Below are 15,354 nucleotides of genomic sequence, written 5' to 3'. Positions count from 1 at the left end.
CAGTTTTATTCTTCCCACACCTGCACTGGAGGAAATTAGCATGACTATTGTACGACATGTATGTTATAAATATGCTACAAAAAAAAAAACATGATAATTTCACATTAAATGTGTTGGTTTGTAGTGCACTGGTAACCTTTGAGTGTTACTTACCGGTGGCACAACAGTGCTAACATGCTGGCTTCAGTTTCCTTCCATAAGAAATAAAATCTATGTTTAACGCAATACAGTTTGTTTTTAGATTTCCTCCTCTTTGTTTTCATTCTGTTCCATACCATGTTTTATATTGTATGTAATATCAATATAATAGTAAGTTAGATTTTTTCTTCTGTTGACTTTCTTCTGTATTAATATCCTAATGTCGGAAATATCCAGAACTCAGTTAGTGATTTGTGCTAGCCCCAATCCAAAGGAGCTATAATAAAATATGATCACTGTTGCTCCCTTTAGATGAACAGTGTATGTCATTCAGGCCTATTTAAGCAATTATGCAGTTCATGCAAACTAATGCAATTTTGGCTGATTATGACATTTAAATAGTGAAACAGTATTCTGGGTTATTCTTAATGGACTGTATGGCAAGATGAAGGCAGAAATGTGATGGCCGCTCCTTGCTTGATCTCCCATTTACAAGAAGAGGTGGTATAAAGTAGGCAGTGAAGCCCACAGTACTTTGAATCCAGGTTCGGCTTGTACTCTCATCTTCCATGCATGACAGTGACCTAGCTGATGACCTCCGCGCACACCGAAATGCACTCCTGGTGAGAGGAACCCACCGCCCACTCCAGCAAGCCTCATCCCCCTCGGGGCAGATCAGAAGCCATCATTACCATAGAGACTGCTAGTCGGGATCTCCGAGAGCTGTGAAGAAATCTGGGACTAAAGGACGTAAATCACAAGTTACAGGCCGAAGTTCATCGGCAGGTGAGGAGTCCACTGTCCCTTGTCACATTGCCCTTGTGATGTGTTTAGTCTTCCCTTGTTGCTTAGTCTCTACCCCTCCCAAACCCCCCCTGCTGCCCCCTCCTCCCAACCTCCCCGCCATTCCCTTGTCTGGGAAATGAGCCACAGGGCGGTTGGAACCGGATCTCAATTTCGCCCACTTTCCTGAACCTGTGAAATGAGGGAGAAGAGAGGATCGACATGACCCCTTCGGTTTGAGGAGCCCAGCTGTGAAGAATGCAACACAGATGCTAATCTTTGAATTTCCTGTCCATTCCCCCTGGAGGGCTTTGAGACACTGTGTCAAAGAAAAGGTGATCCGACTGCAAGTATCTACGGTTATTGGTAGCTATACAACTGAAGGCATGCTAACGGCCGAGGCTTAAATGTCAGCATTATGAAATGGTTAAATGAGTGCATTTTGGATGTCCAATAATATGGCTGAAGCACAATAGGCAGGAACCCTGATGATTCCCAAAATAAATTTTATTTGTCTCAAAGGTTTGTAGTGGTGAGCATGTTATCAATGGCAGGACAAAATATGACATAACTCTTTTATGCTCATTTCTCGACTACTCCATTTTCCAAAATACAAATTCAGTTATTGAACCCATATAGTATCTATCAGCAGTTCTATAATGCATTAATGCATATCTCCATCACTGTCCCTGTTTTCTTCAACCAAACTCCAAATGATGCATTGAAATATGCCGTAATGTCAAAATGTCCCATCCTTCTTCTGTCTTAGCAGGCACATGTCAAGATGTATGTCAGCCCTGCCATCACAGGGAGGCTGGTTAGTCTGTTAGAAGTTTAGTGCTGTGTGGGCATGTCCCTCTGCGTCCCCCTGCCCGTCTCTCTGTCTCAGGCCGTCCCGGAGGAGCTGTTTTAGGAGGGTGAGCAGGCGATGCTGGATTGTGCGGCTGTGGCCCACCTCCTCGCCCTCCGCTGTCTCTGCACAGTCCTGCACCGCCCGCTGCAGCGCCACCTGCAGGGGGAACCCGGCTCTGGCACCCAGCAGTGTGGGCGAGAACCAGTGTCTGAAAATCTTGTCACAGATCACCTGGGGAATGGAGGGGAGAAGAATGAGCTAACTGAGGAAAGCTAATGTATTACAATGCCTGTCTGAAAAGTGAGGGATTTATGTCATTCTGTGGGGATGGTGCAACAAGAACTAAAAATGGGTAGAGCTAGCATGTGCTGTCAGAGAGGAATGCTACTTTTTTTTGCTAAAGCTGGGCAAAGACTTTTGACTGGCTCATGCAAGTCAGTGTGCATAGCACACACTACAGTAGCTCCATCGATTTCTGAGTTACTGAAGCCTCCCTTTCCAAACACTGCATTTTCCCCCATCGCATATCTTGCTTTTGAAGCACTATGCTGCTAATAAATCTGCGATGTCAGCTCCTTGAAGTCTAATAAATGTTACTCCAATGCAATTCAAGGTCACTCGTCTGTCCTTTTTAAATGTATTTTCTGCCTGCTTTAAGAAGCTTATGCCATGCAATATTCATGTGCTTTCAATGTAAATTATTTGTTATTGTTGCCACCAGCCATACTGATTATATACTGCTGAGAGTCTGAGTCACCGTTTCCCATTCTCCTTGTTGAAGACAAATAAACAGGGCTTGCTGAGAGTTGTGATGAGTGTTTCAATTCCACATACCTGTGGTGCATAAATGGGCCTTGTCAAGATGTGCCTCACAATTAGCTTTGCCCCCTGGGCTTTTGGAAAATAGCAAAGAATGAAGCAAAGGGAAGAGTTTGTGCGCTGTTGCCCTGAGAAGTAGATTAGGCACTCTTTCTGCGGACAGACTGGAAAATTGCAGAGTTCCACTCTATAAATCCAGTATCAGTGTTTGAAAGTTATCTGCTGCATAACATTTCAAATTCAATTATGCTAATACTTAATCAAGTGTATGACTGGCATGAAACCTTTCAAATTTAATTATAGGAATACTCAATCAAATTCAAGATTGTAGTGGCATAACTGAAGTGATTGGTCCCAAGATTCTTGTCAAATAGTGATGTGTCTCTTAGGACATTGCTATATGGCAAGTTAGGAAATGATAAAATGTATATGCTTTGAGTGTATTAAATTACACCCATCTGATTCAGTTTAAACTTTGAAAAACAGTTTCTACATCAGACACGCATTCCTATTTTCTCTTCTGCTTATGAAATGTCTTATTGTAATGTTCAAAAGCATCAGCACAAACACTTCTGACACTGACCAGAAGATCAGCATTGTTGTAAACAAAGGAAACTTTACTGAAGTCTAATTGTTATTTTAAAAGTACAATAAGGCTGAGTATAATGACAATTTGTGTCAGTTTAATAAATCACTTTAAATATTGTTTTTTTCCCTCATCATCTGCATGCACACATGGGCTTCATTATTTTATGTTCTTTGTCACTGAAGCCAGACTTTGATGAAAGTGTTTGATAAAATATATTTGTAGACCCAGCTGACTTTATAATGACGATAATTATCATAATCAAAACAAACAACAAGGGGTTCAAAAACACCTGCACATGATAAGAGAATTGAGCAAGAGAATCGGCACGACTGATTATATGTATCTGAATTTTAAGACACACACTTTCATTACACTGTTTCACTGCCTTTATTGCCTACCTGGAGGTTGCTGTTAATTCGTTTTGAGCCGCACTTGTTTTTATGCACATCGCACTTCGAGATGCAGTCAAAAAAGTTGCAGTCATCGTCACTGGTGCAGTTCTGCTCGAGAATGTCCTGCATTTTGGGCTCAAAGAAAGCCATGTCTACATCAATGGCCACTACCTGCCCAACAGCAAAGACAAAAGGGGATGAATATAAAAAACATGTAAGGCCAAGCCATAGCCAAATGTAAATGCAATTTACAGTAATACAGAAACCCAAAGAGCATGGAGGCTTCCCGTCTAATGTTGAGCACTTGCTCAGTACATAATGAAGGGCTACAAGCATCTGGGACATGCATTATGAAAAATAAGCCAGTGCATGACACAGTATCTGTCAAACATGTTTCTAAATTGGATGCTATAAAAATTTAATTAATACTTGAATATAAATCAGGCCATTATTTCTATGTGCCCTTAGCAAAATCCCTCTATATGACAGCCCACAGATACACCAGGTGGGAATCTATCCCTATGAACTGAATGCAAGATAAAAGAATAAATGTTATCGTGACATTACCACAGAGTACCACACTGATGTCAACAAACATGGAGGAAAAGAGAAAAGAGTCATAAATTATGAATGCAAACATATTTTACTGTAATTACATGGCACACAATGAGGCTGTGAGCCAGGGTTTTGGGCTTGTATTGATGGAGCCCTCTGGGTATTCATTTTGTAATTGTGACTAATTGTGACTTTGTCAGCTTTTATAGTAAATAATTCATAATTATGAATAATGGCACCATATGCTGTGCCTGTACCTGTAAATTTAAAAAATGTATTTTACATGCTCATTTACACGGAATATGCATGCAAAATTGCCAGAACAAGAAAAGCAATCACATGTCTATAGGTGTGGCTGTGTGTGGAAATAATAATAATTTGTAATATATCATTGATGGCACTGATAATATTTTCAGCTGATGTATTATGCAATTTTATCTTTGGCAATAAAAAATCTAAGTCATCTTTTGAATTATCAATGTGAGTAATCCTTGTGATGGCCCTGTATGTGAATGAACAGAATGAAAGCTAATACATATGACTGATGGTGGTGAATGGGTGGAAAGCAGAGTATCACTTGGCCCAGCCCTCACCGTGAGATCCTTCCTGATGGCAAAGTTCTCTGGCTTGATGTCGCAGAGGTGGAGGCGGTGAGAGAAGTCATTCTCGAAATGCCGCACCATTTCAAGGAAACTGAGGGCAATCTGGTGCACCATGTCCCTCTCCATCCAAAACCCATGACCTGAAGAGAAGGAGCTGGAGAAGGAGGAGGAGGAGGTTCCATCCCCTGCTGACCCAGACAGGCCTGAAATCTCCTCCAGGGAGAAGAGGTTCTGGTTCCAGGCGTGGCCGGCGATGAGGTACTCCACAGCGTAGAAGTGCCCGCAGGACCCCAGCACCTTCACTACATGCCGACTGAGGTCCTGCAGGATTTTGAAGAAGGCGTACTCCTCCTGCTGGAGCAGCGACCAGAGGGAGGCCAGCTCGGCGCGGGAGTAAGGCCGGCCGCGCTCCCGCAGGCGCTGGCTCCACAGCTGGGGCACCGTGGTGTTCCGCACCTCCAGCCCCAGGGAGCTCTTGATCTCCAGCATGGCGTAGAACACGATGTCCATGGGCGAGAGGTCGGGGGCGTCCTGGTACTCCAGCAGGCTGAAGCTCTCATAGGAGGAGAAGTTCTCCAGCTTCGACTTCAGCACAACGGGCACGCCGCGCCACTTGGCCTCAATCACCTTCTTGCCGTTCTCAAAGTACAAGCAGCGCTTGTACTCAAGCTGCCTGGTCACACACAGGTCCTCACAGAGGTCTCCTGTCAGGACGCCCTGTTTGTACTCCTCGCACTGGAAGGGAGACAGTGAACACAGGCCAGCAGCACGTCAGCCTTGGATTGTATTATTACTTGTATCATATTACATTACGACCTGATGCTATTTAAAATGCATATGCTATCAATTTTGAGCAAATGTTTTGCGTTTTCATACAGGTACTGCCAAAAACTACATACTACTTTTCAAAAACCATGGTTTTTAATTTACTCAAACCACAGGGTCAGTATTTTATGCTTTCAGGGTTGACATTTTTCTTTATTCCCAAATAAAGAAATTTGCTTTCTTGTGTTGGAGCCACAATCTACAGGGCTCAGTTTGCGTTCACTTGATCACAAAACCTGGTAAGGAAAGTGTCATAGAGAAGCAGTTTGGCAGTTATTTACCATTTACATTTTTGCAGCTGTTGCTTCAGAAGAGGCTAGTCTGGCATAAAACAATAGTTATGAGATGATCTCATCAGCATCTTTGATGATCCCATCAATTCCAGAATTTCTTTAAGATCTCAAATTGCCCTTGGGTATGAGTTTGTCTCTTTAATCGGTTCTTTCTCACATCCTATCGAACAACATTTCAAAATTGCAGCCCTCCCAGTAACTTCAGTAATCTTGATAATGGATCTTTTCATGGAAACTGGAAGCATTTTGATTTTCAAAATACTCTTGGCCTATAATATTAAGACTCTTGGGTTTAAACCTTCGCAGCAATCACTAATAATTTTTTTCTGGCCCCAGTGACTAACTTAGACTTCTTTTATATGTTATGTTAACACCCTTCAGTGAAGATCCTAAGGGGAGGTAGATAGTAAGGGAGGGAGGGAGGGAGTGGGAGCTAGAAATGATTTGTGTTTGAGGAGGATTACATTAAAATCATTTTCAGCCACATTCCAATGTAAACAGCTGTCTTCATGAGTCCAGAAGGATGGCTAATGGCTTTAACTATGTAGCATTAGCACGTTAACAAAATGTATGTTTTCCTTGGCATGATCCATCATGATGTTTTATTAGCAGAGATCTTTCATTTTGCTCCCATTCTTTTCTACTCCTTCCACAGGTTAGGTTACATAAGCACAGACAGAGGAGTGTTTATTCTAGAACTAAAACCACAATAATTCAAGTTATTACACGGCTTTGTTGAATGCTCTATTATGATCGGTCGCTTCTGGTATTCTATGGTAAAATATTTCTGAATGATGACTGCTGCTATGAGTAACAGACTACTTTAACTTAAAATGCTTTACAAATCACTTTGCAGAAAGAAGTGCACTTAATTTACAAATTAAAAGACAGTACTCCACCGTTAACTTACTCCAGTATTCCTGTTTGCCAATACTCCCGCATAGGTCTATATTATCTACAAGAACACAATAGTAAATTTTTCAAAGAAATTTTTCTTATAAATAACTCTATTTTGTGTCAGATTGTTGACTGATTTCTTTCAAAAGGAAATTAGCCCTGTGACATACGGGATAATCCATGACTATATGCTCTTCTGTCAAATTCTAGACATCAGCTGTGGTTTTCCTAGGCACTATATTTGACAGCTGTCTCTCGCTTCTGTTTCGCCTTCATGTGAACTTTGAATACTTTTTTTCTATCCACAATGGCATTTTAATTGTATTTTCCAAGTAAACAACTATTATGATATCCATATAGTGTATTTTACCTAATGAATGAGACCAGTTACCTAATATAAGACATTGGAACATCGTTTGTCTACCATTCAGGGTAGGAATGATACCTCTTCCAGAAAGAGGCTATAAAGTTAAAATAATTTTAATAGCCTACATTCATTGCTGGCATTGTTTTTTTCAGATTTTTATGGTAAATCATTAGTGCCATATCTGAACAAATTACTTTCGTGGTTGGTTCATGTGAAACATTTCAATGTTTGGAGTATTACAGGAATTGTATGAACTTAGGGATGACCTGAAAAGCAACATAGCAGTGGCACCGCTGTAAAGAATTTGCGAGCTGACATTTAAAAATCATTTGGTTTTGTGCTTGTTGTAAGTAATTTCCCAAAAGGCCACATGGAAGACAAAGTTAGTCTTTCTTATCAGATGCAGTAATTTACTTGCGGTCAGTCGGAATCAAAAGAGGTCTTTGTTGGACAGGGCCAGGCATCGAATCAGAAAGAGACACATTCCATATTCTTTCAGCTCATATATATTCAGCATACAGCGAACAAAAATACCTCTTCACACTCAATATAATTATGAAATTTCAGTTGACATTTGCCAAAATCAAGCAAAGCACATTATGTATGGGTTTCTGATCTCGAGGGCAATTGTAGTTTAGACTAACTTGCACAGAGGTGCATTTCAGTTTTGATTAATAATTGAACCTGAAATATATTTTCAGCTCGCCCTTCATCTTCTCAGAGAAAAATATAATATCTGTATGTGTTGCTCATATGAGTAATATATAAAGAAGGACTTCATATTTGGAGACTTTTAAAAAAAATTACACCCTGGGCACTCTTATTCTTATAAAAGATACTGTTTTTTTCTTTGTTGTGAGATTTTTTCTTACACATCCAGCATTTGGAGTTCAACAGAAGAAAGCTTGTGACTGCTACTAATTGAAAAAATAAAGGGCTGCTCAAGAGCTGGTCAGTGTTGGCATGCAAAGAATGTCCTGAAATGGTGGTCCAGGGTCTTAAATTTCTCACACAGTTCTGGATAAAATGAGTGAGTGTTGAAATGCAAAACTAAGAATAGACCCTTTGTGTCTGACAACTGTGTGACTATTAGCATAAAAACATATATAGACATGCAAATATGGATTACTATTCTTCTACTTGGAAAAAAAATGAACAATCCAGGGATTATTTTCAATCTCCAAATACCAGTTGAAGTTTCTGCAATAGAGGACTGCTTCAGAAATGCTCTTTAATTGTATGGAATGCAACTGTGAAGTGGCATTTTGAGTGGAAAAAATTACAATTAAATGCATTCATCCCTAAGATGACAAAAAAGAATTGTGAGTAGCCCGCTTTATCATGGTTCAAGGCCGTATCTTAGAGTCGAGTCAGAAAATCCCCGAATGATACTATCCATTTATACTGTAAATTGTAGTGGGGAAAGAGACCCAAATATAATCTTGATGAGAAACAACTTTCCAAAGAGACAAGTTATGAAGGGCTGGGACACTGAAACACTACCAATGTGTACTCATACAGTACAGACAGCGGCTTATCTTGCTGAAGCTTTTCTTTAACAATGGTATATGTTCATCTATGGTATATTCATTTTATGAGCAATATATTTAATGGAACATTTGAGAAACGTAATCTAGCAGTGCTTGGGATAGTCTCCCCTTTGTTGATTTATTAACATTAAACAATTTGCATTACAGTTTTCAGTAAAAGTGACAGAGTTAATAATTTGTTCCCCTTCTACCACACTTTTTTTGCATATGCAAAATTGTGCTGAAATTATTTTTCCCCAGTCTCCCTTTGATTCCCTATAATTCTCATGCTGGGAAAAACATGCTCTTTGTACCTTCTCAAAGCTTCTTGAGCTAAACCCCAGCATATTTATTTTTTCTGAAAATGTCTTCGTGGAGCTGTGTAGCGGAAGATCCTGCCTGTTTGCTTGTCCTCCATTACAAGCAGTTTGCTTTACCACTCGCTCTGTTTCCTACAGTATAACACAGAAGTTTACTTCACCGTGGCCTTTCATGCATCACACTGCAGGTCAGAGAATAACCGCATAGCCTGTTAAGTTCATTACCACTGATTGGTTGTTTCAGGGAAGTTTGAAGAAAGTGAGACTTGCACACTTGCTATCGTGCTCCGAAAAACAATAAAGCTTTAATGCAGCACAGTTAACATTTCGGCTCAGACACTGTTCTGATGAAGGCTTGCTGGCTGACATGATGTTAACTGTGCTGCATTAAAGCTTTATCATCTTTTTGGAGCACTATACTAAGTGTGCGAATCTCACTTTGTTTAAGTTTTAACACTCTTTTGACTATTGGGCTGGTGTGCATGCATTTAGCTACTAGGCTGGTGTGCATGCATTTCTTTGGACATTACAATTGTTTCAGGGAAGGACGTTTAATTAGCCTTTATACTTCATAATTTGATTATTATAATGTTATAGGGTTGATTCAAACATTTAAGAAATGACTCCAGTCAGAAATGCATGTATGTGCTCTAGACAATAAAACATCTGTCAGGCTATTGCAGGGTCTCATTCCTAACTTGATACTCTTGAGATTGTATTTTGAAAAAGGATTTCTTTCCAGGTTTAGACAGGTTTGTGACAGATTAAAGAATCACTGGCTCAGAGTTTGACAAGATCCTTTTCCCCGTGACTAACTTCATGAACGATGGAGTCTAACTAAGAAATGATGTCATGTAGATCAAATACTCTACAGGCATTTGAATTTGCACACCCCTGGTCACTTCAAGTATCTGAGGAGATTGATGAACTATTCTTTGCCAAGTCATAAATATTAACATGCCAGCACACAGAGTTAGGTTGGGTCAATGTCCTGACAACTAACAGATTCTGACGGGGGAAGGACTGTATTTTTTCACTAAATGATTTCCACAGACTCCCTGTGGTTTGGCAGCCTCACCCACCATTACTGCATTCAGCAGACCTGTCGCAAATACAGAGAGGAATTCCAGTATAAACAGACTATTTCTGCCTGTGTGGCTGCACTTCACCTCGAAACATAATGCATTCAAATTACAACTGAAATATAATAACACCCAGGTTAATAACATCTATTCAGAACTCCACTTTTGGGAATGGCAATTCCTACATTGCGAATAACAAAAGAACGAATAATGAGGTATTACAGTCAAAGGAAAAATAGCCTATTGAATCCGTCTAGAATGGCTTCAATCCATGTACTGTTTTTACTGTCCGTGGTATATAAATGAAAAATACAGTAGCCCTACAGCAGTCATACATTAACGTGCCAGGAAAAAAGCTCTGTGCCATCCATAACTCAGGGGTAGAGAACGGTAGCTGAGACCTGAGAGAACAACGCTGGGTGTGCGCACAACAGATGGCGTGATCATTAAAACAGGGACAGGCTGCCCCTTAGCTCCGTCATTTAAAAATTAGGACATTGATTGTACCCCGAGCAGAACTCCAAATAGGCTATAAATATACTTTGAAGCGACATGTGTGCACTGCTCAACTACAAGGGTGGCTTGCTCCCAGTTTCACCGGATTACAGTCTAATGAAGGTAATATACTGAGCCGGTGTCCTCACCCACTCCCTGGCTCCCGTGTCTGTCTTTGTAAAGGAGATTGCCCGAGGCTCGTCTTTGTGTGTGGGTTAAAAACAGGCTCAGGTTGTGAAGAACTCTGAGAGCTTTTTGTTGCACATCACAAAAGGGGCGAACTGGCGGTTACAGCATGAAAAGAAAACACTTAAACGGAAGTAAATAATACAATAAATAGTATGTATGGGTCGGAAAAGAAAAATCTGATAATGTGAGAAAAACAGGTGTGTGACATGCAACGCTCTACTGTAATTATAAAGTCAACCCAAAACATTGGAAACCTAGCTTCTGAGGCAACTGCTTAATTTTGAATTTAATTAAATTAGTTAATTAATTTACATTCTAACACTCAGCATTTACAAATCCATTACATTGTTTTTTGGCTAATCTGTGGTGTGATATGGTGTTAAAATTGATATCATCAGAGATTCAATCCAAGGCTACTTGATGTATACTTCACTGCATTACTGGGACCACAGATTTGAAAGTGTATCTTGGCAGATGAACAGTAGAAAAAGGTATTTCCATTTCCCCAAGCAAGTTCCTGTTATCTGAAGATATGCTTACTTAAAACTCAAGAAACCATGGAAATGTGAATGGAACCAAACTGAATCACATTACTTTTTCTTCATCCAGCTATGACAGAGTGCAGCTGTTTGCTCTCTCTCTCTCTCTCTCTCTCTCTCTCTCTCTCTCTCTATGTCTCTCATTTTTACCAGCTGTTGTTTGGATTTGTCTTTTGGCACAATGCATGGGAATCAAAAGGGATTTCAGAAACATATATTAAGGTGAAAAACACTTCTTTAAAATGAATCCAACATTGATAAGCAATGTACAGTACATAGAACCATTGTAAATAGAATTATGAAATTAAAACTCAATGCACAGGAGTCTGCCATATATCTCCACATATTAAGGATTCATATGAAGAGGAACTGATACATTTGACAACTCCACCACTCTCATTTTCGGAAAGTGGCTAATTTTGTTATTCTTTCATACAATCTATATTGTACCAGGAAAGTTTGTACACCTGGGAAAGCCACTTAATCTTGCCTGAGTGCAGTCACAGCTGGCTAAATGTCTTTCAGGTGAGAAAATATGGGCAATGGGAATCACTCCGAATAGGCATGCATGCCGAGCAGACAGGAAAAAAAACATTACTGCACGAAGTAATATATACAGTAAGCAATGTATATAGAAAAACAGTAACATATAAAGTGATTCCTTGACATTTGTGATGACAAATCTAGCCCTAATTTACTACTCAAAATTAAAAATGAAGCCAAATGCAGCCTTCATAGGTCATTTGAAGCTGTGGTATCATTTCACTGTTACTGGTTACTGCACCCACATTTGCCTACAAGACCAACAATAACACACATGAAGCCAGCATTTATATTGTGTTAGTTTCGCGAAAACATACTTTTACCACGGTCAGCGTCACACCACCAGTTTATATCCTGGAATAGGTGCACAGATTATGAAAGAAAAACAACCCCAGATTTAGTTACGTCTCGCCACGGTAGAAATTACAACATTCCCATGCAGTAAATTCCTGGCTGGTTGACCGACACTGAGGAGATTTGACAGTGGTTTGAGCTTGACAGCGTTGAGGTTATGTGTGGGAAGGCCAGCTCAACTGCAGCTCTGTTGCTCTAGGCATTGAGCCAAAAGGAGTCACAGAAGCCCGAGTCTCGGTTTGCAATTTGACCCATTTGTCTTTTCCATGCAAATTTGTCATCAGAACATATTACAGTATGATCACACTCTGAATGCAGTGGCCAGCTGGTGGAAATAGTTTGAGATCAGTTAACACATGTGCGAATGCCCATTTGAGTGATTCATATAACAAGTAATAAGAACATTAATTCTCTGTTTTGTTTGCTGATTACTGCTGGCTCAGTTCAGCTGGTCACTCCTAATTTTTTTCTTCACTTTTTTTTCCCCCCAATCATTTTGCACCTGCATTACAGAAATGTAAACCCCAAGGGCTAGGTTGTGCAAGCTTTGAATCTTTTTTAATTACTGCGTGTTCCTGGCTCCTGAATTAGTTCCCTCCACCTATTTTCTGATGACATCATAATATTCTGCTTGCAGTTTCTAGCTTAAGCTCTTGCTTTTGTCATTAGCCTAATCTTTTCACCCATGGTCTTCGAGGTGGAACTTTACCACATTTCCTAGCGGATTGCAGTGTAAGTGACTAGTGTTAGGCATTACGCTACAACCCTTCTCTTTCTCTTCTTTGCTTTCTTTGTCATTTTCAGATTTTTGTGGCTTTTAGTGGAAAGACATTTTTGTTTTCCCCTCTTAAAATTCTGTTGCCATGTTTGGGATTTCATATAGCAGGGAGTCTTGCGCTTATAAGCTGTGGTGCACAACAGAGTCATTAGCTTGTTTCTGCTATTTCGTGCTAATGTAAGAACAGATGTTAAAACTGTCAGTGCACAATAAAAAAAAAACACACTTGTCATTATGCATTCAGCTGAGGCATCAATCAATCATTTTAATATTGTGTGCTATAAGGTAAAATTCCTAACAAGGAAAAAAAGGTGAAATTCCAATATCATTTCACCATGAATTTCTCTCTGGACACCAACCTATAGCTAATCCACAGGATGTCCATCTGAACACTCTGTTGATTGCATTATTTCAGGTTTCAGTGCACCTTTTTCACAACTAAATTTACTGTCCATTAACCTGCTTGACAGGCACATAAAGATGCTGTTGTTAAACCTAATGCATGCATAATTAGAAGACTGTAGCAGACAATAAAAACAAGTCCCCTTAGTAAACATCACAGGAGCGCCTTGTTTCTCCTGGTTTTTGAAGCAACTTGATTAAAGACATAAATCTCACACGTGCAAAGAGGAAATACAGAGGCAATAGTCTGTTTCTACCACCTCTGTTTTCATTGATCATTTAAAAGGAACAGTGCATTAAGTTTTTGTACAAATTAAATAGATTCCTTCTTGCCCTCAATTGTTACGGTTTCCTGAAAGCCATCTGTAGTAAAATTTTATCAAGCAATGTCGGAAAGAATAGTGTGTGAATTTGACCTCAGTGTTCTCACTTGAAACTGTTTTTGACAACCTGAACATGATTTTTGTGAGAAACAGAAAGACTGCATGAGGTTGTGTGAGTGTTTTTAAATGTTTCTGTGCATGAATATTCTAAGGAAATTCATGTGTAGAGAGGAGTGCACATGTATATGTGCATGTACAGACAGTACACACAAACACACAGACACACACACAGACACACACATATTTGGTTTTTAAGAAGCATAATAAAAAATAATTGAAAGCCCCTACCACTCTCTGAAGGACCTGCTTGCTCTTGTCGTCGGTGCAGAAATCGGAGAAAATGGTCCTGTGTACAAAGACCAGGCCATTGAGAAACACCCAGAACCCGAACCAGAAGAGGGCAAAGAGGAGTGTGGTCCTCCGGAAGACCCTCAGACCCAGTCGCCTGAGGATGCAGCCCCGTCTGGGTGGCCACATTGCCCTCTGGGATGACCCACCCTGGCTGTGCTCCCACCCCTGCCCCGGCAGCTGCCCTGGCTTCTCAGGAGCGAGACGGCACCGGCCTCTCCGCAGCCACTGCTGGCATCTTTATGAGAAGTTGCCATCCAGCCTCCCGGAGTTGAGGTGCAGTGGCTTTCTGCTCATAGAGCTGGCTCTCTCTTCTCTCTCCCTGCCTGCTTCTCATGCCTGCTCGCACTTGCCTGCACACACACGCACACACACACACACGCACGCACACACTCACACACACACGCAGGCACACACACACACAGTGGCGTCCACTCCCACCCCTTCAACTCCTCCTCTCTCCCTGTGCTCCTTCCCCTTCTGCTGAATGGATGCGGTTCCCTGGGCGTGCTTCAGCCACTCTCTGAGTACTCAGCCAGTGAGCTGGAGAAACGCATGTTTTAAAAAGTAGTCTCTCCCCCTGCTGTCTCTCCCCTCCCTCTCTTTCTCTCATTCTTTCACACACATACACACACACACACACACACACACACACACACTCCACCATGCTGGTCAGCCTCCCTCCCCCTCTTTTGGGTTGCATGGACAGCCCCTTTTTGTTTCCAAGGCATCGGGTACTTTACTTTGGCTTTCCCTGGCACACTCTCAGCCCTGTGTGCTTGCCAATGTTCACTGAACTCTCCTTAACATTTTCTCTATTTAGGTGTCTTCAGTGAGGGAAATAATGGTAAGAAGACTGTTCTGTAACTGGGCCTGTTGACAGAATTTCATTTGCAAATGGAAAAGTAATGGTCAAGACATTTTCACACTTTCAAATGAAAACGAATTTCATAGTCACCACATAATCGCTCTTGGGTGCTCAAGTTACACTTTGCGTCTGAACTAATAAGGAAGTGCATCCAAAAATGATGAATGAAAAAATAAAAAGTGCCACTCTTTTTGCATTTTTGTTCAGGTCTCAAAATAATTAGAACAATAACAAGGAACGTACTGTTTGTGTGAATGATAAACTACTGATTAGACTTCTAATCATTTTCCAAAGAATAAACCAGCGACATACCAAATGAATGTGAATATTTATACATTTTTTAGCCCTCCAACTTGAATTGCCAATTAAGTAGCCTAGTCCCATGTATTTCACACAGCTATTTGCCAGAGG

General features: G+C 40.6%; 1 protein-coding gene across 1 annotated transcript; it reads right to left on the bottom strand.

The window, feature by feature from the left end:
* Positions 1 to 1,410: 1,410 nt before the first annotated feature.
* dipk1c (divergent protein kinase domain 1C) lies at positions 1,411 to 14,597 on the bottom strand. Its single transcript, XM_064330893.1, has 4 exons — positions 14,016 to 14,597; positions 4,723 to 5,466; positions 3,581 to 3,745; positions 1,411 to 2,005 (listed from the first exon to the last, which is right to left on the bottom strand). Exons 1-4 carry the CDS (start codon positions 14,202 to 14,204, stop codon positions 1,748 to 1,750), a joined length of 1,356 nt encoding a protein of 451 aa, XP_064186963.1. The 5' UTR covers positions 14,205 to 14,597; the 3' UTR covers positions 1,411 to 1,747.
* Positions 14,598 to 15,354: the final 757 nt, after the last annotated feature.

The sequence above is a fragment of the Anguilla rostrata genome, chromosome 4 (assembly GCF_018555375.3).
Source record: "Anguilla rostrata isolate EN2019 chromosome 4, ASM1855537v3, whole genome shotgun sequence".
Classification (NCBI taxonomy): Eukaryota; Metazoa; Chordata; class Actinopteri; order Anguilliformes; family Anguillidae; genus Anguilla; species Anguilla rostrata.
This window is presented reverse-complemented; position numbering and strand designations above follow the sequence as displayed.

Excerpts from the sequence above, each read along its gene's own strand:
- dipk1c (XM_064330893.1), bottom strand. The coding sequence starts at position 14,204 with ATGTGGCCACCCAGACGGGGCTGCATCCTCAGGCGACTGGGTCTGAGG. Across the intron at positions 3,746-4,722 it reads CCATCAGGAAGGATCTCACG|GTAGTGGCCATTGATGTAGA; the intron begins GTGAGGGCTGGG and ends GCTGTTGGGCAG. Across the intron at positions 2,006-3,580 it reads GAATTAACAGCAACCTCCAG|GTGATCTGTGACAAGATTTT; the intron begins GTAGGCAATAAA and ends TCCATTCCCCAG.